We start from the raw sequence: 27,160 nt of genomic DNA, 5'->3' as shown, positions 1-27,160 counted from the left end.
CTAACCCTAAGATTAACCCTAGCTCCTAACCCTAAAACGAACCCTAGCTCCTAAACCCTAAAATTAACCCTAGCTCCTAAACCCTAAAACGAACCCTAGCTCCTAAACCCTAAAACGAACCCTAATCTTGAATGTAATTCTAACTCTAATTCTCACAACACTAAAGCCCTAGATAAAAGTTGGTCAAATTTTAGATCTTTTAACACATACACACGCACACACGCACGCACGCACACACACACACACACACACACACACACACACACACACACACACACACACACACACACACACACACAGAGGTTTGGCTATAAATGGCTCCATCTGGTGTAGCAAATGAAGCATCGCTTCTCCAATACATGTTTTCAGGTTGTCTGAATGTGTGATTTTGGCTTGAAAAGCCAGGTCGTCAATAGACAAGTTGGGTAATGCAATTTAAACCGTGGTGAATAAAATACTCAACTATCATACTTGAGTAAAAGTAAAGATACCTTAATAGAAAATTACTAAAGTAAAGGTGAAGGTCACCAAGTAAAATACTACTTGAGTAAAAGTCTAAAATTATTGGGTTTTAATTATACGTAAGTATCAAAAGTAATTGTAATTGCTAAAATATACTTAAGTACTTTACACCACTGGATTTAAATATGGAGTAGGCACCAACCCTACAAAAAAGAAATCACGACTGTGATTTACAGTTGGATGATTAATTAACAGTTCTAGTTGTTGTTGTTTTTTATCCAGAAGCGTATTATTGCAAGGCCACCATTTAGGTAGTAGGCCATTCAAACCACAACAAAGCCATGCAAACAGTCATCGATATTTCTATATTCGACTATTTTGGACTAGGTAAAAAAAAAAGTATCCCAAAATCGGTAATTGATTAGAGTTAGCACAACCAAGATGGCGGACCGAACGCCAGGTGGTTCGCAGAAATCTAGCGCAAAGGTGAATTTATTAATCGACATTTACTTGATGCATTGGCAATTAAACTCTATACGAACGGTCTATTGTAGTTTGTGTGGTTATAAACGTTGTGCAGTTATTGCCATACGTGTTCCTAATTATAAGGGGCGTTTGTGTACGAAACGACCACTTAGCTAATTAACGCTAGCTAGCTAGCTACTGTAAGGGCCTGATACACCGGTATTTTTCCTGTTTTCAAACATTGGACTGATTTCGCCATGTGTTTACCGAGTTAGCTGATTACTATTATAGCATTTGGCTCCATTTAGCTAGTTGCTGTGAGTTGGTGCTTGTTTTTGGTTGTTGTACCAGCGTGGTGAATAAATAAATACTAGCTAGCTAACAATAGCCTCCACTAGTCCTTTGCCGTTTTGAGGCTGTAGCTGGTGGACAAAAATCATTGGACCCGCCGTAGGCCTCCTGACAGGCTGTGATTAACTACCTTAGTTAGCTAAGCTACTGACAAACTCAACATTTCGATCATTCCAATTCAACAACACATCAATACTATCCACAGTATTAGGAAATACCCAGTTGGCTATTAGCTAGCAGCTAGCTAGCAACAACCTGTCATTTCACCAGTTAGCATACTGTAAGCTGGCTGTTTCACAACTGTGTCTGTCAGGTCAGCGTGCAACCTCAAGGAAAATGCACAAATTAGTAATCGCTTAACTGTTATTGTAATGAGACATGTGAGTGTATTCAATTCTTTAGCTATCGAGGGTTGTCTTTTATTTACATTTGTAGGCGCTACTAGAGAGCAAGTTGAAGTCCTTCAGCATTGGCAAAACGGTCGTGCCCAAGAGGACCCTAAGCAAGAAGGAACAAGAGGAAATAAAAAAAAAGGTAAATATAAGTGTCAAAAATGTATTTCATGTTACAAGTTACAAGTTGTGGCCCAAACAAGGGATCAAATTGAAATCTGGATATGCCCTCGTGTTTGTTTTGGGCAACATCCTAATGCACCTTGCATTTTCGATAAACTTGATCATTCCAAAATGGATTCCTGTAGCCTTAACTGTTTGTGTTTAAATTAGATTGTTGAATCAGTGTCGTGTATATTAGAGAAAACAGTAGCAAACGTTTTTGCAGCAGAAAGTACAATAAGTATTTATTATTGGACAAGTGCTCTGGTATTGTGAGATATGTTGATGGTCTGGTCCTTGGCAGGAGGATGAGCGGGCAGCTGCAGAGATCTATGAAGAGTTCCTGGCTGCGTTCGAGGGAGGAGAGGGCAAGGTCAAGGCCTTTGTCCGGGGAGGCATTGCTAATGCAACTAAAGGTAAGTAGAACCAACTCAAACTGCACAAAACTATCAGGGAAATTTTTAGCTAAATATTAAATGTGTAGATACAGTTGATGTCAGAAGTTTACATACACCTCAGCCAAATACATTTAAACTCAGATTTTCACAATTCCTGATATTTAATGCCAGTTAAAGGTCTTAGGTCAGTTAGGATCACCACTTTATTTTAAGAATGTTAAATGTCAGAGGAATAGTAGAGAGAATGATTTATTTCAGCTTTTATTTCATTCATCACATTCCCAGTGGGTCAGAAGTTTACATACACTCAATTAGTATTTGGTAGCATTGCCTTTAAATTGTTTAACTACGGTCAAATGTTTATAGTAGTCTTCCACAAGCTTCCCACAATAAGTTTGGTGAATTTTGGCCCATTCCTCCTGACAGAACTGGTGTAACTGAGTCAGTTTTGTCAGCCTCCTTGCTCGTACACGTTTTTCAGTTCTGCCCACACATTTTCTATGGGATTGAGGTCAGGGCTTTGTGATGGCCACTCAAATACCTTGACTTTGTTGTCCTTAAGCCATTTTGCTACAACTTGGAAGTATTCTTGGGGTCATTGTCCATTTGGAAGACCCATTTGCGAGCAAGCTTTAACTTCCTCCAAACATAATGATGGTCATTATGGCCAAACAGTTGTATTTTTGTTTCATCAGACCAGAGGACATTTCTCCAAAAAGTACGATCTTTGTCCCCATGTGCAGTTGCAAACCGTAGTCTGGCTTTTTTTATGGCACTTTTGGAGCAGTGGCTTCTTCCTTGCTGAGCGGCCTTTCAGGTTATGTTGATATATGACTTGTTTTACTGTGGATATAGATACGTTTATACCCGTTTCCTCCAGCATCTCCACAAGGTCCTTTGCTGTTCTGGAATTGATTTGCACTTTTCGCATCCAAAGTACGTACATCTCTAGGAGACAGAACGCATCTCCTTCCTGAGTGGTATAACGGCTGCGTGGTCCCATGGTGTTTATACTTGCGTGCTATTGTTTGTACAGATGAACGTGGTACCTTCAGGGGTTTGGAAATTGCTCCCATTGATGAGGCAGACTTGTGAAGGTTTACAAAAAAAATCTGAGGTCTTGGCTGATTTCTTTTGATTTTCCCATGATGTCAAGCAAAAAGGCACTGAGTTTGAAGGTAGGCCTTGAAATACATCCACAAGTACAACTCCAATTGACTCAAATGATGTCAATTAACCAATCCGAAGCTTCTCAAGCCATGACATAATTTTCTGGAATTTTCCAAGCTGTTTAAAGGCACAGTCAACTTAGTGTATGTAAACTTCTGATCTGCTGGAATTGTGATACAGTGCATTTTAAGTTAAATAACTTCTCTAGGGTAGTGGACAGCATTGGGAATTTTGGATGAATAGCGTGCCCAAATTAAACTGCCTGCTACTCAGCCATACAAGCTAGAATATGCATATATTTAGTAGATTTGCATAGAAAATACTCTGAATTTTCTAAAGCTGTTTGAATTATGTCTGTGAGTATAACAGAACTCATATGGCAGGCAAAAACCTGAGAAAAATCCAACCAAGAAATGGGAAATCTGAGGTTTGTAGTTTTTCAACTCTTGGCCTATCGAATGCACCGTGTCTATGGGGTCATATTGCACTTCCTGAGGCCACTAGATGGCAACAGTCTTTAGAACCTTGTTTAAGGCTTCGACTCTGATGAGAGGGGAATGAGTCAGAGGTCTGCCAGAGAGGAACGAGCTGGCCAGGCTTGTTCACGTGAGAGTTAGCTCACAGACAAATTCTACAGACAAAGGAATTCTCTGGTTGGAACATTATTGAAGATTTATGTTAAAAAACATCCTAAAGATTGATTCTATACTTCATTTGACCTGTTTCTACGGACTGTAACGGAACTTTCTGCTTCTAGTGATCACGTGTCATGAATTTGGATTACTGGGCTAAACGCGCGAACAAAAAGGAGGTATTTGGACATAAATGATGGACATTATCAAACAAAACAAATATTTATTGTGCAACTGGAATTCCTGGGAGTGCATTCTGATGAAGATCATCAAAGGTAAGTGAATATTTCTAATGCCATTTTTGACTTCTGTTGACTCCAACATGGCGGATATCTGTTTGGCTTGATTTGTTGTCTGAGCGCTGTACTCAGATTATTGCATGGTTTGCTTTTTCCGTAAAGCTTTTTTGAAATCTGACACAGCGGTTGCATTGAGGAGAAGAGGACCTAAAATTCCATGCAAAACAGTTGTATCTTTTATCAATGTTTATTATGAGTATTTCTGTAAATTGATCTGGCTCTCTGCAAAATCACCGGATGTTTTGGAACTACTGAACGTAACGCGCCAATGTAAACTGAGATTTTTGGATATAAATATGAACTTTACCAAACAAAACATACATGTATTGTGTAACATGAAGTCCTATGAGTGTCATCTGATGATCATCAAAGGTTAGTGATTATTTTTATCTCTATTTCCGCTTTTTGTGACTCCTCTCTATGCCTGGAAAAATGGTCGTGGTTTTCTGTGACTTGGCTCTGACCCAACATAATCGTTTGGTTTGCTTTCGTCGTAAAGCCTTTTTGAAATCGGACACTGTGGCTGGATTTACAACAAGTGTATCTTTAAAATGGTGTAAAATACTTGTATGTTTGAGGAATTTTGATTATGGGATTTCTGTTGTTTTGAATTTGGCGCCCTGCAGTTTCACTGGCTGTTGACGAGGTGGGACGCTAACGTCCCACATAACCTAGTGAAGACAGATGGTTACTAGTTTGTTAACAATAAATTTGTTATAATGACTCACACCTGTATGTATGTATGTAAACTTCCGACTTCAACTGTACGTTGGGGAGTCAAATGACCATTTTCCATTGTCTCTGTGTATTGGATAAATACAGTTGTGAGGTATTGTATTGTACATTCTAGTAAAAAAAAAACTAGACTATCTCTCGTGTTGACATACTGTATGCTTTTTCCTACAGAGGAGGCTGCTTCCGATGACAAGAAGGGCAAGCTGTATAAACCCAAGTCTCGCTTCGAAACAACAGCAGCAGCACCAGCGAAAAGCAGCTTCCTGCCTTTGGATATCCCTCCACAGTTTTTAACATTAGATAAAAAACATGTATGTATTATTGCAACAAGCATTTATTAACCAAAATAGGTAGTCCTTTTACTGGCTTCTTCAAAAATGAAGAAAAATAAACTTAAAAAAAAATACTTTTCAGACACTGAAGAAAACAACTGAAAAGGGAAAGAAGAAAAGCAACCTAGAGCTCTTTAAAGAAGAACTGAAACAGTAAGCAATTTCACATCCCTCGTCTTTTGCTCCATGTTGTCACGAACCGGCTCGAAGTTCGTCACAAAAAGGGAGACAACGTGGAGATAAGGAATAACAAAATAATTATTAACTAAAGTAAACTAAATACAATTAACAATGGTGTCAGTAATCAGTAGTGTAAGTGAGTGTTTGCGTGTATAAATGTGACTATGAGGGGTGTTAAAAAGGTGCCAACGCAAACAAACAAAACAGCCACAAAAACGCCACAACCTAAATCTATCAGTGTGTCTGCATGGAGAGAGTTTCCTCAGTGAATGGGGACGAGGTGTATTTATCCTGGGACACACCCAGGCCCAGGTGTGTCTGCATGGAGAGAGTCTCCTCAGTGAATGGGGACGAGGTGTATTTATCCTGGGACACACCCAAGCACAGGTGTCCCCCATTGCGCTGACGACCCTCCCGGCTCCGGCCCACCGACATCCTATTAAGGAAAACGAGCAAAGAGAAAATAATTTGGCAGACAGAGTGGGAGGGTCGTCACAATGTATAGTCGTGGCCAAAAGTTTTGAGAATGGCACAAATATTAATTTTCACAGTCTGCTGCCTCAGTTTGTGTGATGGCAATGTGCAAATACTCAAGAATGTTATGACATCATGTCAGTGATTCTCTTGTTAACACAGGTGTGAGTGTTGACGAGGACAAGGCTGGAGATCACTCTTGTCATGCTGATTGAGTTTGAATAACAGACTGGAAGCTTCAAAAGGAGGGTGGTGCTTGGAATCATTGTTCTTCCTCTGTTAAACATGGTTACTTGCAAGCAAACGCGTGCCGTCATCATTGCTTTGCACAAAAAGGGCGTCACAGGCAAGGATATTCCTGCCAGTAAGATTGCACCTAAATCAACCATTTATCGGATCATCAAGGACTTCTAGGAGAGTAGTTCAATTGTGAGGAAGGCTTCAGGGCGCCCAAGAAAGTCCAGCAAGCGCCAGGACCATCTCCTAAAGTTGATTCAGCTGCGGGATCAGGGCACCACCAGTACAGAGCTTGCTCAGGAATGGCAGCAGGCAGGTGTGAGTGCATCTGCATGCACAGTGAGGCGAAGACTTTTGGAGGATGGCCTGGTGTCAAGAAGGGCAGCAAAGAAGCCACTTCTCTCCTGGAAAAACATCAGGGACAGACTGATATTCTGCAAAAGGTACAGGGATTGGACTGCTGAGGACTGGGGTAAAGTCATTTTCTCTGATGAATCCCCTTTCTGATTGTTTGGGGCATTTGGAAAAAAACTTGTCCGGAGAAGAGAAGGTGAGCGCTACCATCAGTCCTGTGTCATGCCAACAGTAAAGCATCCTGAGACCATTCATGTTTGGGGTTGCTTCTCAGCCAAGGGAGTGGGATCACTCGCAACTTTGCCTAAGAACACATCCATGAATAAAGAATGGTACCAACACATCCTCCGAGAGCAACTTCTCCCAACCATCTAGGAACCGTTTGGTGACGAACAATGCCTTTTCCAACGTGATGGAGCACTTTGACATAAGGCAAAAGTGATGACTAAATGGCTCTGGGAATAAAACATTGATCTTTTGGGTCCACGGCCAGGAAACTCCACAGACCTTAATCCCATTCAGAACTTGTGGTCAATCCTCAAGAGGATTGACCACAAGAGGAACAAAAACCCACAAATTCTGACAAACTCCAAGCATAGATTATGCAAGAATGGGCTGCCATCAGTCAGGATGTGGCCCAGAAGTTAATTGACAGCATGCTAGGGCGGATTGCAGAGGTCTTGAAAAAGAAGGGTCAACACTGCAAATATTGACTCTTTGCATCAACTTCATGTAATTGTCAATAAAAGCGTTTGACACTTATGAAATGCTTGTAATTATACTTCAGTATTCCATAGTAACATCTGACAAAAATATCTAAAGACACTGAAGCAGCAAACTTTGTGAAAATTAATATTTGTGTCATTCTCAAAACTTTTGGCCACAACTGTACTTGTTGATTGCATAACATCATATTCTCTGTCTGTATCTCTCAGAATACAGGAGGAGAGAGATGAAAGACACAAGATAAAAGGCAGAGTCAGTCGATTCGAACCTCTCTCTGGGATGGAGGGAAAACGCTCCTCAAGTAAGTGTCTGCTGTATGACTACTGACAGGGTAAGGTTAGGCTGGAGTCCAAACTCATTTGCTCTGTTTCAATGGTCAAACAGAGCATGTCAGTTAAGATTTCAGGCTAGGAAACCGCTAGTCTATCTAAAATACAAAAATACCTTTTGGCTGACTGGCCCCCGCCTCTCAGACCCTTTGGCTGACTACCTAGAACCTCCCCCTCACTGACTGCCTAGAACCCCCCCCTCCCCTCCCCCACACTGTCTCCAACCCCCCCATACTGACTGTCTCCAACCCCCCCATACTGACTGTCTCCAACCCCCCCATACTGACTGTCTCCAACCCCCCCATACTGACTGTCTCCAACACCCCATACTGACTGTCTCGAATCCCCCCATACTGACTGTCTCCAACCCCCCCATACTGACTGTCTCCAACCCCCCCATACTGACTGTCTCGAATCCCCCCATACTGACTGTCTCCAACCCCCCATACTGACTGTCTCCAACCCCCCCATACTGACTTTCTCCAACCCCCCCCATACTGACTGTCTCCAACCCCCCCATACTGACTGTCTCCAACCCCCCCCATACTGACTGTCTCAAACCCCCCCCATACTGACTCTCGTCCCCCCCCCTCCTCCCCATACTGACTCTCGTCCCCCCCCTCCTCCTCCCCATACTGACTCTCGTCCCCCCTCCTCCTCCCCATACTGACTCTCGTCCCCCCTCCTCCTCCCCATACTGACTCTCGTCCCCCGTCCTCCTCCCCATACTGACTCTCGTCCCCCGTCCTCCTCCCCATACTGACTCTCGTCCCCCCTCCTCCTCCTCATACTGACTCTCGTCCCCCTCCTCATACTGACTGTCGTCCCCCCTCCTCCTCCTCATACTGACTGTCCCCCTCCTCCTCCTCATCATACTGACTCTCGTCCCCCCTCCTCCTCATCATACTGACTCTCGTCCCCCCTCCTCCTCATCATACTGACTCTCGTCCCCCCTCCTCCTCATCATATTGACTGTCATCCCCCCTCCTCCTCATACTATACTGACTCTCGTCCCCCCTCCTCCCCATACTGACTCTCGTCCCCCCTCCTCCTCATACTGACTGTCGTCCCCCTCCTCCTCATACTGACTCTCATCCCCCCTCCTCCTCACACTGACTCTCGCCCCCCCTCCTCACTCTGACTCTCGGCCCCCCCTCCTCATTCTGACTCTCGCCCCCCCTCCTCATTCTGACTCTCGCCCCCCCTCCTCATTCTGACTCTCGCCCCCCCTCCTCATTCTGACTCTCGCCCCCCCTCCTCATTCTGACTCTCGTCCCCCCTCCTCCTCATTCTGACTCTCGTCCCCCCTCCTCCTCATACTGACTCTCGTCCCCCCTCCTCCTCATACTGACTCTCGTCCCCCCTCCTCCTCATACTGACTCTCGTCCCCCCTCCTCCTCATACTGACTCTCGTCCCCCCTCCTCCTCATACTGACTCTCGTCCCCCCTCCTCCTCATACTGACTCTCGCCCCCCTCCTCCTCCTCATACTGACTCTCGTCCCCCCTCCTCCTCTTCACACTGACTCTCGTCCCTCCTCCTCATTCTGACTCTCGTCGTCCCTCCTCCTCCTCATACTGACTCTCGTCCCCCCTCCTCCTCCTCATACTGACTCTCGTCCCCCCTCCTCCTCCTCATACTGACTCTCGTCCCCCCTCCTCCTCCTCATACTGACTCTCGTCCCCCCTCCTCCTCCTCATACTGACTCTCGTCCCCCCTCCTCCTCCTCATACTGACTCTCGTCCCCCCTCCTCATACTGACTGTCGTCCCCCCTCCTCCTCCTCATACTGACTGTCGTCCCCCCCTCCTCATACTGACTGTCGTCCCCCCCTCCTCCTCATACTGACTGTCGTCCCCCCCTCCTCATACTGACTGTCGTCCCCCCCTCCTCATACTGACTGTCGTCCCCCCCTCCTCATACTGACTGTCGTCCCCCCCTCCTCATACTGACTGTCCCCCCCCCTCCTCATACTGACTGTCGTCCCCCCCTTCTCATACTGACTGTCGTCCCCCCCTCCTCATACTGACTGTCGTCCCCCCCTCCTCATACTGACTGTCGTCCCCCTCTCCTCATACTGACTGTCGTCCCCCCCTCCTCATACTGACTGTCGTCCCCCCCTCCTCATACTGACTGTCATCCCCCCCTCCTCATACTGACTGTCGTCCCCCCCTCCTCATACTGACTGTCGTCCCCCTCTCCTCATACTGACTGTCGTCCCCCCCTCCTCATACTGACTGTCGTCCCCCTCTCCTCATACTGACTGTCATCCCCCCTCATACTGACTGTCCCCCCCCCCTCCTCATACTGACTGTCGTCCCCCCCTCCTCATACTGACTGTCGTCCCCCCCTCCTCATACTGACTGTCGTCCCCCCCTCCTCGTACTGACTGTCGTCCCCCCCTCCTCATACTGACTGTCGTCCCCCCCTCCTCATACTGACTGTCGTCCCCCCCTCCTCATACTGACTGTCGTCCCCCCCTCCTCATACTGACTGTCGTCCCCCCCTCCTCATACTGACTGTCGTCCCCCCCTCCTCATACTGACTGTCGTCCCCCCCTCTTCATACTGACTGTTTCCCCCCCCCCCTCATACTGACTGTCGTCCCCCCTCATACTGACTGTCGTCCCCCCTCCTCCTCCTCATACTGACTGTCGTCCCCCCTCCTCATACTGACTCTCCTCCTCCTCCTCATACTGACTCTCGTCCCCCCTCCTCCTCATCATACTGACTCTCGTCCCCCCTCCTCCTCATACTATACTGACTCTCGTCCCCCCTCCTCCTCATACTGACTGTCGCTCCTCCTCATACTGACTGTCGACCCCCCCCTCCTCCTCATTCTGGCTCTCGCCCCCCCTCCTCATTCTGACTCTCGCCCCCCCTCCTCATTCTGACTCTCGTCCCCCCCTCCTCCTCATACTGACTCTCGTCCCCCCCCCTCCTCATTCTGACTCTCGTCCCCCCTCCTCCTCATTCTGACTCTCGTCCCCCCTCCTCATTCTGACTCTCGTCCCCCCTCCTCCTCATTCTGACTCTCGTCCCCCCTCCTCATTCTGACTCTCGTCCCCCCTCCTCCTCATTCTGACTCTCGTCCCCCCTCCTCCTCATTCTGACTTTCGTCCCCCCTCCTCCTCATTCTGACTTTCGTCCCCCCTCCTCCTCATTCTGACTCGTCCCCCCTCCTCCTCATTCTGACTCTCGTCCCCCCTCCTCCTCCTACTGACTGTCCCCCCCTCCTCCTACTGACTGTCCCCCCCTCCTCCTACTGACTGTCCCCCCCCCCTCCTCCACGCCCCTCGTGCCAACTGCCTCCGTCCTCCTCCCACCCCATTTCCACTTCGCTGGGAAACAACATTTATCCTGCTTTTCTGCTTTTTTTAGTGGATGGTTCTTCAAGAAGAAACCGTCCGTCCAGTGGTAATTTGATAACTTAATACCGTGGGTTGCTTTTAATATCTACGTCTCACTAAGTTTATCTAACTTATCTAACTTCTCTGCTCTGCTCTCTCTGCAGTTCTGGACGACTCTGCACCTGGTTCCCATGACGTTGGAGACCCCTCTACGACTAACTTATATCTCGGAAACATCAACCCACAGGTAAACCTTTTTTGTGGTTTAGAAATTGCTTCTAAATGTGTTGTATGAATGTATTATTTTCCTAATTGAATATTTTAGTAACTGAATTGCTACTAATATATTGTATTACTGAGGATATTCCAATGTAAAATGACACCCATAACAAAAAGTCCCTGCCTCCCCCTCTGTGTTCTTCTGGTTGCTGTATAGATGAACGAGGAGATGCTGTGTCAGGAGTTTGGGCGTTATGGCCCTCTGGCCAGCGTGAAGATCATGTGGCCGCGGACGGACGAGGAGAGGGCCAGGGAGAGGAACTGTGGCTTTGTGGCCTTTATGAATCGGAGGGATGCGGAGAGAGCTCTGAAGAACCTCAACGGTATTAAAGCTTTAGTTATCATCACACCACTGACCCACAATGCAACTTCACGTACATTACATCAATTAACGCTTCTGCCTCCTGGGCTTTGCTTTTGCGCTGTGGGACATGGGAGTTGTAGAGTACACCAGCAGGTATCACATGTACTGCCTCCTGGGCTTTGCTTTTGCGCTGTGGGACATGGGAGTTGTAGAGTACACCAGCAGGTATCACATGTACTGCCTCCTGGGCTTTCCTTTTGCACTGTGGGACATGGGAGTTGTAGAGTACACCAGCAGGTATCACATGTACTGCCTCCTGGGCTTTCCTTTTGCACTGTGGGACATGGGAGTTGTAGAGTACACCAGCAGGTATCACATGTACTGCCTCCTGGGCTTTGCTTTTGCACTGTGGGACATGGGAGTTGTAGAGTACACCAGCAGGTATCACATGTACTGCCTCCTGGGCTTTGCTTTTGCGCTGTGGGACATGGGAGTTGTAGAGTACACCAGCAGGTATCACATGTACTGCCTCCTGGGCTTTGCTTTTGCGCTGTGGGACATGGGAGTTGTAGAGTACACCAGCAGGTATCACATGTACTGCCTCCTGGGCTTTCCTTTTGCACTGTGGGACATGGGAGTTGTAGAGTACACCAGCAGGTATCACATGTACTGCCTCCTGGGCTTTGCTTTTGCACTGTGGGACATGGGAGTTGTAGAGTACACCAGCAGGTATCACATGTACTGCCTCCTGGGCTTTCCTTTTGCACTGTGGGACATGGGAGTTGTAGAGTACACCAGCAGGTATCACATGTATTCACCCCCCTTTTGACTTTTTCCATATTTTGTTGTTTTACAGGCTGAATATAAAATGGACTAAATTAAGGGTTTGTGTCACGACACTGGCCTACACACAATACCCCATAATACCCCATAATGTCAATGTGGAATTATGTTTCTATGCAGTTTTACAAGTTGTTAAAAAAGTTAAGAGATTAAATATCTTGAGTCAATAAGTAATCAATCCCTTTGTTAAGGCAAACCTAAATACGTTTGGGAGTGAAAATGTACTTAACGAATCACGAAGTAAGTTGCATTGACTACCCCATCTCTGTACCCCAAACATACAATCATCTGTAAGGTCCCTCAATTGAGTATTGAATTTCAATCACTCTTCACGTTTTCCAATGCCTTGTAAAGAAGGGCACTGATTGGTAGACGTGTAAAAATACTAATAATGACACTTTGAGCATGGTGAAGTTATTAATTAGGGTTTGGATGGTGTATCAATACACCCAAAAATACAGGTGTTCCTCCTAACTCAGTTGCCGGAGAGGAAGGAAACCGCTCAGGAATTTCACCATGTGGCCAATGGTGACATTTAAAACAGTTAAGAGTTTAATGGTTATGATATGAAAACTGATAATGGATCAAAAACCTTGTCAACATTAACGCTTGTCCTCTTGCCCCGCGGGGCAAGTAAAAACATTTGTTGGACAAGCAGATTCTAGATTTAATTTTGTCCGGTGTGACAAGCAGATTCTAGATTTAATTTTGTCCGGTTGGACAAGCCGATTCTAGATTTAATTTTGTCCGGTTGGACAAGCAGATTCTAGATTTAATTTTGTCCGGTTGGACAAGCCGATTCTAGATTTAATTTTGTCCGGTTGGACAAGCCGATTCTAGATTTAATTTTGTCCGGTTGGACAAGCAGATTCTAGATTGAATTTTGTCCGGTTGGACAAGCAGATTCTAGATTGAATTTTGTCCGGTTGGACAAGTAAAACAAATCACGCAAAAAATCACAATATGAAATAATTAGGCTACTCCGCTCCGATCATAATTGGATCAAAGCGTCCTCTTGATGCAGCGTTTTGCTCACCTGTCCTCCCAATCGCTGCAGAGTGCATCGCAGTATAACGATTGGAGGCCTTGCATTGACAGGCACGAGCTGTCTTTCAATCATGCAGTCGCAAGATGCGTTTTTGAGATCGAAGCGCATTTGTTGTTGATAATAATTGCTAGCGAGTTATTTGCCCAGTCATAGCACGTTTTTGGTCAGCAATTAAAATCCTTGAAAAGTCATGCTGTGTGCATCACCTGCGTGTGTGCCAGTGGGCCTGTAGCTAGAGGAGAGAGAGGCATTGTGCAGCACATAAATTATTTCTTTAAAATGATGATACACAACAGACTCACTAGATAACCAGCCAAACTACACAATATATTTAAAATTGTCTATCTGGCTAGTTAGCTATTAGCATGCATTAATGTCATGTCCCATGTCCTAAAATAACAGATGTCCAACACGCAGTTGATACGGGTGCACAGTTGACGAAACCAATGTTGCGTACTCCGGTTGTAGAACCGTCTCTCAAGCGATCGTAATTGGCTAGGATTCTACTCTATTCAATACTGGCCATGTAATTCTGACAAAGTTTTAAATAAAAAATAAACATTCTTAGAATAGCCTAATTGACAATTAACTCCTATGCTGTCATGATCTCCCCTGAACACTGAATATTTTAACCTTTACAAATAGATAAACATCTTCGTTATTACACTTCACCCACCTTAGCCTGCTTCATTGAAATATTTTAGAATTATTTTTATAAGGACAATGTATTTGGTGGTAATTGCAATGTTGCAGGAGAGCTGCTGAGCATGCAGGGTGGCCAACCCTCCTCCTGGAGAGTCCAGGAGAGATGCTGAGCATGCAGGGGGGCCAACCCTCCTCCTGGAGAGTCCAGGAGAGCTGCTGAGCATGCAGGGGGGGCCAACCCTCCTCCTGGAGAGTCCAGGAGAGCTGCTGAGCATGCAGGGTGGCCAACCCTCCTCCTGGAGAGTCCAGGAGAGCTGCTGAGCATGCAGGGTGGCCAACCCTCCTCCTGGAGAGTCCAGGAGAGCTGCTGAGCATGCAGGGTGGCCAACCCTCCTCCTGGAGAGTCCAGGAGAGCTGCTGAGCATGCAGGGTGGCCAACCCTCCTCCTGGAGAGTCCAGGAGAGCTGCTGAGCATGCAGGGTGGCCAACCCTCCTCCTGGAGAGTCCAGGAGAGCTGCTGAGCATGCAGGGTGGCCAACCCTCCTCCTGGAGAGTCCAGGAGAGCTGCTGAGCATGCAGGGTGGCCAACCCTCCTCCTGGAGAGTCCGAGGAGAGCTGCTGAGCATGCAGGGTTTTACTCCACCCCTGCTCGAACATACCACATTGTAAAAAAAAATATATATATATATAAATCAGCTGCTCAACAGGACCTTGATAAGCTGACTCTGTGTTTTGAGCAGGGTTTGATCAAAAGCCTGCACCCCCAGTAGCTCTCCAGGTGGAGGGTTGACGGATCAGATTTATCAGTGCTCATCAGTGCAGTGTTTTTACTTTGGGGGGGGGGGGGTTAAGTGTCTTGCTCAAGGCCAGAACTGAAGGACATATGATGCATGGGATCAGCAGCCTTCCATTGTCAATGCCAGTGATAATATTGGTTATTTTGTGCAGTGGTTCTTTGTATCACACAACATGACCATGACATATTGGAAAACAGCAGCTGATTCGGTAGAATTGCTAGTAAGATCAGATGTGGTGGAAGGTTACTAGTGTTTTTATTTTTTAAGAGTATATTTTTGTGTGTCATCCAGGGAAGATGATGATGAACTTTGAGATGAAGCTGGGCTGGGGTAAAGGTGTACCCATCCCACCTCACCCAATCTACATCCCCCCGTCCATGGTGGAGAACACCCTCCCTCCGCCCCCCTCCGGCCTGCCCTTCAACGCACAGACCCGCGAGAGGCTGAAGAACCCCAACGCCGTCATGCTCCCTCCGCCCAAGAACAAGGAGGAATTCGACAAGGTAATTCGCCGTGTCTGGGATGTTGCTGTATTAGGCCTGTTGTGTACCAGTGTTTTAGAAGTGTTTTGGTAGACCTATAGGCCTACTTAGGCCATTGGCCAGCCAGTGACGTTGTTTTGGGGGGGCATATCGTCTACTAGTCATAGGTTTGTTCCAATTTTTAAAATGTCTACTTTTAATTGAGGTGAGATTTTGAACTTCTGTTTTCCTAGCTGGGCTAGAAGGAAAGTCATTTAAGATGACAGTACAGGAACAATGGCTGTATAGAGAGGGGTGTGTGTGTCTAGTCTAAATAAAAACGCAGTGGTAAGTTGTGTGGGAATTTTAAGAACTGTATACATTTGACCTTTTTAGTAAAAATTGACAGCAGTAAAAAAGGAAAGTTGTTTTTCATATGATGCAGTTTATATTTATATCTTTCACCTGTTGCCTTTTTAATAATACTCACATATTCTATGTTTATTATCTGATGTGACTTCATATACAGACTCTGTCCCAAGCCATAGTCAAAGTGGTTATCCCAACAGAAAGGTACATGTTTTTACTTTTTTAAATTGGTGTAAAAACTTATAAAAACAACCCGTAATGAATAAACCCACATTTCTAAAGTTTGATCAATTAGATCTCTGCATGCTACGGGGGTCGTTCAGTATGGGTGAGCAATGGTTGAGGCAAGCACACGTAGGCTTATGACCCCATGAGGTTTAATGCTAGCAGACGTAGCCTTATAGTCCCATCAGGTTTAATGCTAGCAGACGTAGCCAAAGAGCCCCATCAGGTTTAATGCTAGCAGACGTAGCCAAAGAGCCCCATCAGGTTTAATGCTAGCAGACGTAGCCAAAGAGACCCATCAGGTTTAATGCTAGTAGACGTAGCCTTATAGTCCCATCAGATTTATGCTAGCAGACGTAGCCAAAGAGCCCCATCAGATTTAATGCTAGCAGACGTAGCCAAAGAGCCCCATCAGGTTTAATGCTAGCAGACTGCAAGATGCTCATTCCTACAGCACACCATTGGCTTCCTGCCACCACAGTGTCCATATGCTGTTCTCTTCACACATTTATCCAACTCTCCCTGCAAACATCAATACAGTCCGTGAACCACCATGCCATTACTTGTTTGATGGTATAGAGGACATCAAAAGCATTTTCACTACACTATATCACCACTCGCATGCATAGGCTAATAATATCCATGTTATGACGCTAGCTACTCTCACATGACGTACATACCATACCATTCTGGTAGTAGTTGGGTTCTTTAGAGTGACCGGTCCTGCCCTCAGACTATTGCTCACTCCCACCGACACGCCCCCTTGGCCTCTGTCATCCAATCACGGGCTCAGCAAAACCTGGCCCCAGCTCAGACATCCAATCCAAACCTCCCATTAGTCTCAGTGACCTTTGACATTGGCCTTGGTGAGCAGAACAAGTTGAACTGTCTGCGGCAGCGAGGGACCTGAAAGCATCATGGGATGGATTGGGAAAGTATACAGAATTTTACCCACCATGCATTGGTAGGATCAGCTCCAATACTATCTCATCAATGTGATTTGTGTTGTCTACAAATAAATTAAAGACATCCTGTGTTTTTTTTGTTGGCCACTAATTTGTCCAACATGCACCAATATTAGATCACTCTAAGGCCTAATTCCCCCATTTACACATTGGTATTTATTCATACATCATTAACTAGTGATTCATAATGACCAATAGAGGGTCTTTTTGTTATGTAGCCTATTTAGGCCAACAATCCTGTACTGCTTTGGTTCTTCCAGTCAGCCAGCCAGCCAGTCAGGAGTTCAGGGTGGATTTGACAGGCACTGTATTGGCTGATACGTCACTCAATAAAGAGTCACTCAAACCTCTATCACACTTGTATTATTATCCAGCTTCTCTGTCCTCCCTTCCTTCTAGTCTTTACTGTGGGGAGATGGTAGTTAGCATTGCCTGTTATATTGATTCATAAAGGCCCATGCATGCTTATGTAACTAGTAGAAGTAATAACTAGTGTTTTGTTTTTAGACTGTTAATGGCTCTTAAAATTGATTTTTAAGGTCTTTTTTATAATATCAGAAATGCTACGGTCAAACATTTAGGGAGATGTTTCTTTCATCATTCTTACACATTAGATTAGTTCATGTAGTCAAACAATACAATGTAATAAATAGTTAAAGTTTAACGGTCTAGTACAGCGTTTCCCAAAACTCAGTCCTGGAGACCCCCAAGGTGTGCACGTTTTGGTTTTTGTCCTAGCACTACACAGCTGATTCAAGTAATGAACTCAAAGCTTTGATTATTTGAATCAGCTAGAGCAAAAATAAAACACATAAAAAAACGTGTACCCTTTAGGGGGGTCTCCAGGACCGAGCTTGTGAAACCCTGGTCTAGTACATCTGGATGTGTTGTGATAGTGTGTAGCCCAGAGGCTGTTTCTAGGTCTCACAAGCAGACAGACAGGCCTCTGGAGAAGAAGGGTCGACTGCTCTGAATCCGTTTTGTTTTAACTGTGTTTTTCTTCTAGGAATTTGCTCTCTCTCATCCACCGAATGATCGAGTTTGTGGTGCGTGAGGGCCCCATGTTCGAAGCCATGATCATGAATCGAGAGCTCAGCAATCCCATGTACCGGTATGTTTCCTATGTCTCCTATGATCACCGGTTTGATTATGTCATGTACCATAGTGTATTTTGTTCGTCAACAAGTTGACTTGTTAGTCATCGTGTGTTGCCTCTGTTGGGCAGGTTTCTGTTTGAGAACCAGAGCCCAGCGCATGTCTACTACCGTTGGAAACTCTACTCCATACTACAGGTCAGTATGGACCAGACACCTTCTCCTGCGTCACATCCTCCCCTATTACCTTCTCCTTTATCACTCTGATGTCTGTCCTTTAAAAAATAAAAAATAAACTTTATTTAACTAGACAAATCAATTAATTAAGAACAAAATCTTATTTTCAATGACGGCCTAGGAATAGTGGGTTAACTGCCTTGTTCAGGGGCAGAACGACAGATTTTTTTTTACCTTGCCGCCTTTAAATGATTGGTTAGGTCAAACATGTCTGTCCTCTCATGATTGGTTAGGTCAAACGTGTCTGTTCCCTCATGATTGGTTAGGTCAAACATGTCTGTCCTCTCATGATTGGTTAGGTCAAACATGCCTGTCCTCTCATGATTGGTTAGGTCAAACATGTCTGTCCTCTTAATATTGTCACATTGAAAAGGAGGAAGAAGAGGCATTGTTCAACTTGCTACTGTTTGATACCCTGAACAATGTCCTTGTTGTCTAATCTAATGTGAATGATGTCCTAACCCCCCCACAGGGAGAAGCGCCAACAAAATGGCGGACGGACGAATTCCGCATGTTCAAGAACGGCTCGTTGTGGCGCCCTCCTCCCCTCAACCCCTACCTACACGGCAACTTTGAAGAGGGGGAGGAGCCAGAGGAGGAAGAGGAGGAGCCTGGGAAGAAAGGATGCTTAAAAGAGGAGTATGTTCCGTGTTTGTAATGTCATTAACATATTGGTATTCTCTAATGAACAAATGCACAAAGAATCTGGTGAAGCAACGAGTCAACCGTGGCCTTCGTTAGTCCACACAGAACGACCTGGAGAAATTCCCGGCACATAGGCATTGGCTTAATCAGCTTATTCTACCAACCAATCATCTCCCACAACACCCTCCCCCTCCCCGTACTTAAGAACACCACAAGCATAGAGCCATGCCTTGCATTCAGGTGATTCGCAAAAAATGTATGACAAATGATTTACTCAGTAGGTCAGTCCCATATAATTCAATGTTCACTAAGGCTAACTTTCAATTTCTTGATGTACCAGGCTTAAATGTGCTGTGCACATTAGCATGTGGACGAAGTTACTCGCACCTTGACACTAAAGACACTGAGATAGACTAGTGTCCTGTCCAGGGGATGTACTGGTACATCACGCTGCCTCACACTACAGAAACAGGAGATAGACTCCTCTGTGCGTCATTTGGGGTCGGACAAGGCTACTAACTTTAAACATAAAAAATTATGTTGAACTACTTATCCCCCCCAGAGAGCGTGATCAGCTAGAAGAGCTGTTGAGAGGTCTGACTCCTAGGAAGGGTGACATAGCAGAGGCCATGTTGTTCTGTCTGAGTCATGCCGAGGCTGCAGAGGAGATCGTAGAGTGTGTCACAGAGTCTCTCTCCATCCTCAAGACACCACTCCCCAAGAAGGTAAACCGTCGGTTAGCTGACATACTATGTGAAATAGACATCTTCCTTCTTCTATTGCATGTATATAGCATTGGTTTGTATGCTTACCTCACCCAAATGAATTTCCATGTAAATGGGTGAATAAAGGCACAACTTTTGTTTTTTGCGTTCGCCCATGTTTGTTTCTTTGTAAACTTCCTTTTTTGCCTTGTGGTGTTTGGTTTTCTGAAAGAGCCTCGAGTGGCTTGTGTAAAACGTGCCGTAAAAAAAAGAGTCCCTATTTATCGTAGTTATTCCATTTAAATCAGGGAGGACTGGCCAGTTTGTCTGAAATGTTGTTTTTATTTGAATTGTTCCTTGTTTTTTTTTTCAGATTGCACGTTTATATCTTGTGTCTGACGTGCTGTACAACTCGTCTGCTAAAGTAGCCAACGCGTCGTACTACAGAAAATAGTAAGGAGTTGAGTTTGGGTTCGGTGGTTGTGATGTTTGGTTGTGACTGTGGGTGTCAAGGACCTTTGCTTGCTTTTGGTTTGCATAACTTTGCAGTGTATATATATATATATATTGGCATTGAAGATGTTTTCCAACACAAGTTGATATGTTGAACGTGTCCCTCACACAGCTTTGAGGCCAAGCTCTGCCAGGTCTTCTCGGACCTCAATGCAACATACAAGTCGACACAGGGTCACCTCCAATCAGAGAACTTCAAGGTATATTCAATTGTATTCATTTTCCTCTCAGTTTTAATCATGTTACCTACACCTATATCTTTCAGAACTACACAGGGCCTAGGCTAGGGTGTAGGACCTGGGTTTAGGACCTGGGTTTTAGGGGCTATAGGGTTTGCTTCTGGACAGGGTTTTACCGTTTCAAATTTGTGAAAGTAGTATTTTCTCTTGGCCCACAGCAACGAGTGATGGCGTGTTTCCGTGCGTGGGAGGACTGGGCCGTGTACCCAGATCCCTTCCTCATCAAGCTACAGAACGTCTTCCTGGGTCTAGTCAACTTGTCAGCTGAGGAGGCGGCTTCCACTCCCATCACAGTAGAGGTCAGCTAGCCTACTTCCCCGTCTCGTCCTCTTTCTCATGGTTCTGCTAACGAATGCTTGATAATCTTATTATTAGCTACGATTTGAAAATGTTGCCGTGGTTTGACAATATTGTGTGACTATTGGAAATGTTACGATTTGATAATGTTGGTGATGTGTAATGTCATCCACTCAGCACTAATAACTTCTGGAAGCTTCTTTTTTGTTTTAATCCCTAAACCGCTCCACTTCTCCTCACTACAGAAACTGACGTTTGAACATCTGGCCCCTAGTCTGTTGGCCCAGAATGAGCCAGTGGAGGACATCGACGGGGCCCCCATTGGGGAGGACATGGATGGGGCCCCACTGGAAGACGTGGATGGGGTTCCTATAGGACTGGACGGGGCTGCCGTGGTGCCCGGCGCCCCTCTAGACGGAGCTTCCCTGGGGCTGGATGATCTGGATGGAGTGCCCATCAAAGCCCCGGAGGAGGACATAGACGGACTGCCCTGTGGGTGACCATTTAACCTTTACACATCCTCATACGGACACGTTGATTATTGAAGGGAGACTTCATATTTGTTTCCTTACCTTGGAAGAGGTCTATTGACTTAACCCGAACGTCAACAGGACAGTTTTCTAATCAACCTCCTCCTTGTCTTTTAGTGGATCGGGCTGCGGCCAAAGCTGCATCCTTTAAAGTAGCCCCTTCAAAATGGGAAGCAGTGGACGAGTCTGAGCTGGAGGCACAGGGTGAGACCACGACTACAGGCTACTATCTACCAAGCTAGGATTCCACTTGAATAGGCTACTGTCTACCAAGCTAGGATTCCACTTGAATAGGCTACTATCTGCCAAGCTAGGATTCCACTTGAATAGGCTGCTTTCTACCAAGCTAGGATTCCACTTGAATAGGCTACTGTCTACCAAGCTAGGATTCCACTTGAATAGGCTGCTTTCTACCAAGCTAGGATTCCACTTGAATAGGCTGCTGTCTACCAAGCTAGGATTCCACTTGAATAGGCTGCTTTAGGCTTTTCCACTTGAATAGGCTACTGTCTACCAAGCTAGGATTCCACTTGAATAGGCTGCTTTCTACCAAGCTAGGATTCCACTTGAATAGGCTGCTGTCTACCAAGCTAGGATTCCACTTGAATAGGCTACTGTCTACCAAGCTAGGATTCCACTTGAATAGGCTACTTTCTACCCAGCTAGGATTCCACTTGAATAGGCTGCTTTCTACCAAGCTAGGATTCCACTTGAATAGGCTGCTGTCTACCAAGCTAGGATTCCACTTGAATAGGCTGCTTTCTACCAAGCTAGGATTCCACTTGAATAGGCTGCTGTCTACCAAGCTAGGATTCCACTTGAATAGGCTACTGTCTACCAAGCTAGGATTCCACTTGAATAGGCTGCTGTCTACCAAGCTAGGATTCCACTTGAATAGGCTACTGTCTACCAAGCTAGGATTCCACTTTCTACCAAGCTAGGATTCCACTTGAATAGGCTGCTTTCTACCAAGCTAGGATTCCACTTGAATAGGCTGCTGTCTACCAAGCTAGGATTCCACTTGAATAGGCTGCTTTCTACCAAGCTAGGATTCCACTTGAATAGGCTGCTGTCTACCAAGCTAGGATTCCACTTGAATAGGCTGCTTTCTACCAAGCTAGGATTCCACTTGAATAGGCTGCTGTCTACCAAGCTAGGATTCCACTTGAATAGGCTGCTTTCTACCAAGCTAGGATTCCACTTGAATAGGCTGCTGTCTACCAAGCTAGGATTCCACTTGAAAGTATCCTGAACCTGTTTTTGTCTTAATTGTGTATTTGTTTCCTCCTCAGCCGTGACCACCTCAAAGTGGGAGATCTTTGAGCAGCCAGAGGAGGAGAATAAGGACGAGGACGACAGTGATGATGAGGACACCAAGAGTTCTCGTTCAGAGGAGCCTCCCAGTTACTCCAACCCCATCAGAGACGACTTGGACTCCAAAACCAAGCACTCTGAGATGAATGAGGACAGACGCACCAAGCTACGGGAGATAGAGGTAAACATGGCAGCATTTTACTGGAGCTCAGTTGGTGGAGCACACGGATAGTGGGTTCGATTCCTGGGACCACCCATATGTAAAAAAATAATACATTTGCGCTTGACTGTGTCTGCTAAATGGCACATAATATTATTATTATCAGATAAACAGAAATAAACAGACAAACAAGTACAACTCACATGAGGCTCGGAGTTGTTCATTTTAATAGTATAGTAATAAGGATACCAAGACGTTTGGTTTCCTCCACATGTTCAATGGCCACATCATGTAAGTTGACATTTTTTTCTACATGTAAAAAATAATCTGTTTTCTTCAGGTCAAAGTGATGAAGTTCCAGGACGAGCTGGAGTCTGGGAAAAGGCCCAAGAAGTCTGGCCAGAGTCTCCAAGAACAGGTGGAACACTACAGAGACAAACTGTTACACAAGGTATTACGTATGAACCAAATCCTCTTGGTTCCTGACGGAACATACAGTACATTCTGAAAGTATTCAGACCCCCCCTCGACTTTTTCCACAATTTGTTACGTTACAGCCTTATTCTAAAATGGATTACATTGCTTTTTTTCTCCATAAATCTACACACAATACCCCATAACAACAAAGCAAAAACAGGTCTGTATTTTTTTGTCTACAGTTATATAAAATAGAAAAAATGAAATCACATTTACATAAGTATTCAGACCCTTTACTCAGTAATTTGTTGAAGCACCTTTGGCAGCGATTACAGCCTGGATTCTTCTTGGGTATGATGCTACAAGCTTGGCACACCTTTATTTGGGGAGTTTCTTCCATTCTCCTCTGCAGATCCTCTCAAGCTCTGCCAGGTTGGATGGGGAGCGTCGCTGCACAGCTATTTTCAGGTCTTTCCAGAGATGTTGGATCGGGTTCATGCTGGGCCACTCAGGGACATTCAGAGACTTGTCCCGAAGCCACTCCTGCGTTGTCTTCGCTGTGTGCTTAGAGTCGTTTCCTGTTGGAAGGTGAACCTTCGCCCCAGTCTTAGGTCCTGAGCACTCTGGAGCAGGTTTTCATCAAGGATCTCGCTGTGCTCGGTTCATCTTTCCCTCGATCCTGACTAGAGTCTCCTAGTCCCTGCCGCCGAAAAACATCCCCACTGCATGATGCTGCCACCATGCTTCACCGTAGGGATGGTGCCAGGTTTCTTTCAGACGTGACGCTTGGCATTCAGGCCAAGAGTTCAATCTTGGTTTCACCAGACCAGAGAAGCTTGTTTCTCATGGTCTGATAGTCCAGGTGCCTTTTGGCGAACTCCAAGCGGGCTGTCATGTGCCTTTTACTGAGGAGTGCCTTCCGTCTGTCCACTCTACCATAAAGGTCTGATTGGTGGAGTCCTGCAGAGATGGTTGTCGTTCTTGAACGTTCTCCCATCTCCACAGAGGAACTCTGAAGCTCTGTCAGATTGACCATCAGGTTCTTGATCACATCCCTGACCAAGGCCCTTCTCCTCCAATTTCTCAGTTTGGCCAGGCGGTCAGCTCTAGGAAGAGCCTTGGTGGTTCCAAACTTCTTCCATTTAAGAATGATAGAGGCCACTGTGTTCTTGGGGACCTTCAAATGCTGTAGAAATGTTTTGGTACCCTTCCCCAGATCTGTGCCTCGACGCAATCCTGTCACGCAGCTCTACGGACAATTCCTTCCACCTCATTGCTTGTTTTTTTTTCTCTGACATGCACTGTCAACTGTGGGACCTTGTCTGCGCCTTTCCAAATCCTATCCAATCAATTGAATTTAGCCCATGTGGACTCCAATCAAGTTATAGAGACATCTCAAGGATGATAAATGGAAACAGGATGCACCCGAGTCTCATGCAAAGGGTCTGAATACATATGTGTGAATAAGGTATTTCTGTTTTTTATATATTTGCACAAATTTCTAAAAACCTGTTTGCACTTTGTCATTATGGGATATTGTGTGTAGATTGATGAGGATTTTCTATTTATTTAATCAATTTTAGACTAAGACTGTAACGTAACAAAATGTTGGAAAAGGGGAAAGGGTTCTGAATACTTTACGAATGCAATGTCGGAGCTGTACTATTGTTTCCCAATGTAATTTATTACATGAATTACGGTCATTGTTATTTACCTCAAATGATCTGAAGTTTACATCTGAAGGACATATCCTAGAGGATACCTCAGATATTGACATATTTAATATTTATATATATATATATATTTAATAATACTCCCTGGAGAACAGTTCCAATTGTTACTGGGTGTACTATCATAGCTGAATAAAGGAAAATATGGATCATGTCACTTTCCATTCAGTAATTTAACTTAAAGCTTTTTTTTTTTTTTTTTTCAGGAAAAAGAAAAGGAGAAACTGGAACGAGAGAAAGAGCGGGAGAAAGAGAGGGAGAAAAAGGATAAGGAGAAGAGCGAAGCTCGTTTAAAAGATGCCAAGAAGGAGAAGGATGAGTCTACTCCGACCAGGAGAGACAGGTTAGTCCCTTGTAGTCTTCATGACGCATTCAATAGACTTAATGACATTAGTGGCTCTATTAATCAATCAAGCTTTATTTATAGACCACATTTCTTCCAACAAATGCCTTTCAAAGTGCTTAAGAAATAAAATAAAACGAGGTGAGAAAGATGAAACAAAACATTACAAATCTAAAATGAAGATCGACATAAATTATGGTTGGATAGCAAGAGCAAACTTAGGAACCCATCACATAGCTCTATCACTATCAGATCCTAGGAAAGCACTCCCTATTAGGATTAAATACCATTCATATGCACCCTTGAAAAGACTGGCAGTTCAGGGCTTCTTTGACAGAGATTCATATCTCACTGGGATTCAAATTAAAAACCGATAGCCAGTCGTTTTATGACAACAACAAAAAACGATTATTCTGTCAATTTCATCTTCTCTGCCAGGCGTGGTCTGTCTCCTGTGGTTGCTAAGAAACGGCGTCACAGCGGCTCGCCCGGCAGCCCCCCGAGGAGCAGCAGCAGACGGGTTCGCTCCCCGTCCCCCCGCTCGGAGAGGTCAGAACGTTCCGTACGCTCGGACCGCTCCTACTCCAAGGACGTAGCGTCGTCACGATCCCGCTCCTCCCACAAAGACTCCCCTCGCGTCACCAGCAGCAAGAAGTTGTCCAAAAGGTCAGGAAGCATTTAGATGTCTTCAAAACATTCCTCTAGAAGCATGTTGTTCTGCTTTTCTCTTTTACCTTTGAGAGGAAGAACAACTGTTTGGCAATCAAATATCTGATCCTTCTATCTTTTGTGGATAACTTTCAGAAAACGTTCTTAAAGGCCGTTACAGTCTTCAGTTCTCCTTAACTCTCCTGTGTGTGCTTTCTCCCCAGGTCTCCCTCTTTACCCCGCACGCCCAAACGGTCCAGGAGATCGCGCTCCAGAACACCCAAGAAATCCGCTAAGAAGTCACGGTCAAAATCACGGTCTCCGCATCGGTCCCACAAGAAATCAAAGAAGAGCAAACACTGACAAATCACATCCCTGTTCACTCTCCCCTATACACCCTCCCCCCCGGCCCCAACCTCCACTATACACACCCTCTCCCGTGATGGATAAATAAAAGAATGAACTGGAGTGGCAGCTCCGTTCCCTGCCTGAATGTTCCTGTGAAGAAGAGGATGATGAAGAGGAGTAATGGGTATTCCATGTTGGGTCTCGATGGATCCAGCCTGGTTGCCAGGTGAGGTGTGTCTGGGATCTAGCCGTGTTGCCATGTTGGTACTCAATGGATCCAGCAGGGTTGCCATGTTGGGACTAAATGGATCCAGCAGGGTTGCCATGTTGGGACTAAATACATTTTGCCAGAATGGATCTAACCTGAATAATAAGAAAATATGAGCTGGATATGTGTCCTGCCCACTCTTCCACCGCCCAATGGGGTTGATCCTTGTAGTAGACCACACCCCCAGTGTGATGATGTAGTCTTTTTTTCCCCTCGTGATATCCTTTTCTTTTTTTTCCACAAATTAATAAAAAGGATTCATAATAAAAAATATAATTTGTCCTTTAACTTTTTGCAACGCAAATCGTTTCAGACAAGTCGTAGAAGCCCCCCCCCCCCCCTCCCCCGTTGGTTCAGTCCGTTAACTCTATTTTGACACAAACCAAATATGCAGTATTTGTCTACAGACAACGCCAGAATGAATTTGAGGTCAGTTAGAAGTTATAACTGTTAGAAGTTCAACAGATAATAGATCAAACAGTCAGTCTTTTCTGACACACAGGAATCCTAATGTACAGTGAGGGGAAAAAAGTTATTTGATCCCCCTGCTGATTTTGTATGTTTGCACACTGACAAAGAAATTATCAGTCTGTAATTTTAATGGTAGGTTTATTTGAACAGTGAGAGACAGAATAACAACAACAAAAAAATCCATGTTATAAATTTGATTTGCATTTTAATGAGGGAAATAA

At 45.1% G+C, this 27,160-nt stretch overlaps 1 protein-coding gene and 1 long non-coding RNA gene across 5 annotated transcripts in view; one reads left to right on the top strand and one right to left on the bottom strand.

Annotated features, from left to right (window-relative positions):
• Nucleotides 1-27,160, bottom strand: part of LOC149977374 (uncharacterized) — a 934,188-nt gene that overhangs the window by 96,163 nt on the left and 810,865 nt on the right. The window lies entirely within an intron of this gene.
• On the top strand, nt 868-26,739 carry LOC110489554 (U2 snRNP-associated SURP motif-containing protein). 4 transcript variants are annotated; one of them, XM_036945717.2, is made up of 25 exons: nt 868-948; nt 1,714-1,812; nt 2,137-2,248; nt 5,238-5,377; nt 5,481-5,551; nt 7,579-7,670; nt 11,077-11,112; nt 11,210-11,292; nt 11,482-11,647; nt 15,253-15,464; nt 15,952-15,995; nt 17,988-18,092; nt 18,207-18,273; nt 18,785-18,951; nt 19,520-19,682; nt 20,035-20,114; nt 20,287-20,374; nt 20,572-20,712; nt 20,956-21,202; nt 21,358-21,444; nt 22,533-22,735; nt 23,055-23,165; nt 25,068-25,204; nt 25,643-25,870; nt 26,077-26,739. In XM_036945717.2, exons 1-25 carry the CDS (start codon nt 904-906, stop codon nt 26,213-26,215), a joined length of 3,063 nt encoding a protein of 1,020 aa, XP_036801612.2. In that variant the 5' UTR covers nt 868-903; the 3' UTR covers nt 26,216-26,739. The 4 variants fall into 4 exon arrangements, with proteins under 4 accessions (XP_036801612.2, XP_036801613.2, XP_090055196.1 ...); XM_036945718.2 differs by lacking the exon at nt 11,077-11,112; XM_090199070.1 differs by lacking the exon at nt 15,952-15,995 and having other exon boundaries at nt 886-948.

Source organism: Oncorhynchus mykiss, chromosome 15 (assembly GCF_057628025.1).
Source record: "Oncorhynchus mykiss isolate SJ-2025 chromosome 15, ASM5762802v1, whole genome shotgun sequence".
NCBI lineage: Eukaryota > Metazoa > Chordata > Actinopteri > Salmoniformes > Salmonidae > Oncorhynchus > Oncorhynchus mykiss.
The sequence above is the reverse complement of the archived record's forward strand: the minus strand, read 5'-3'. Positions and strand labels throughout refer to the sequence as shown.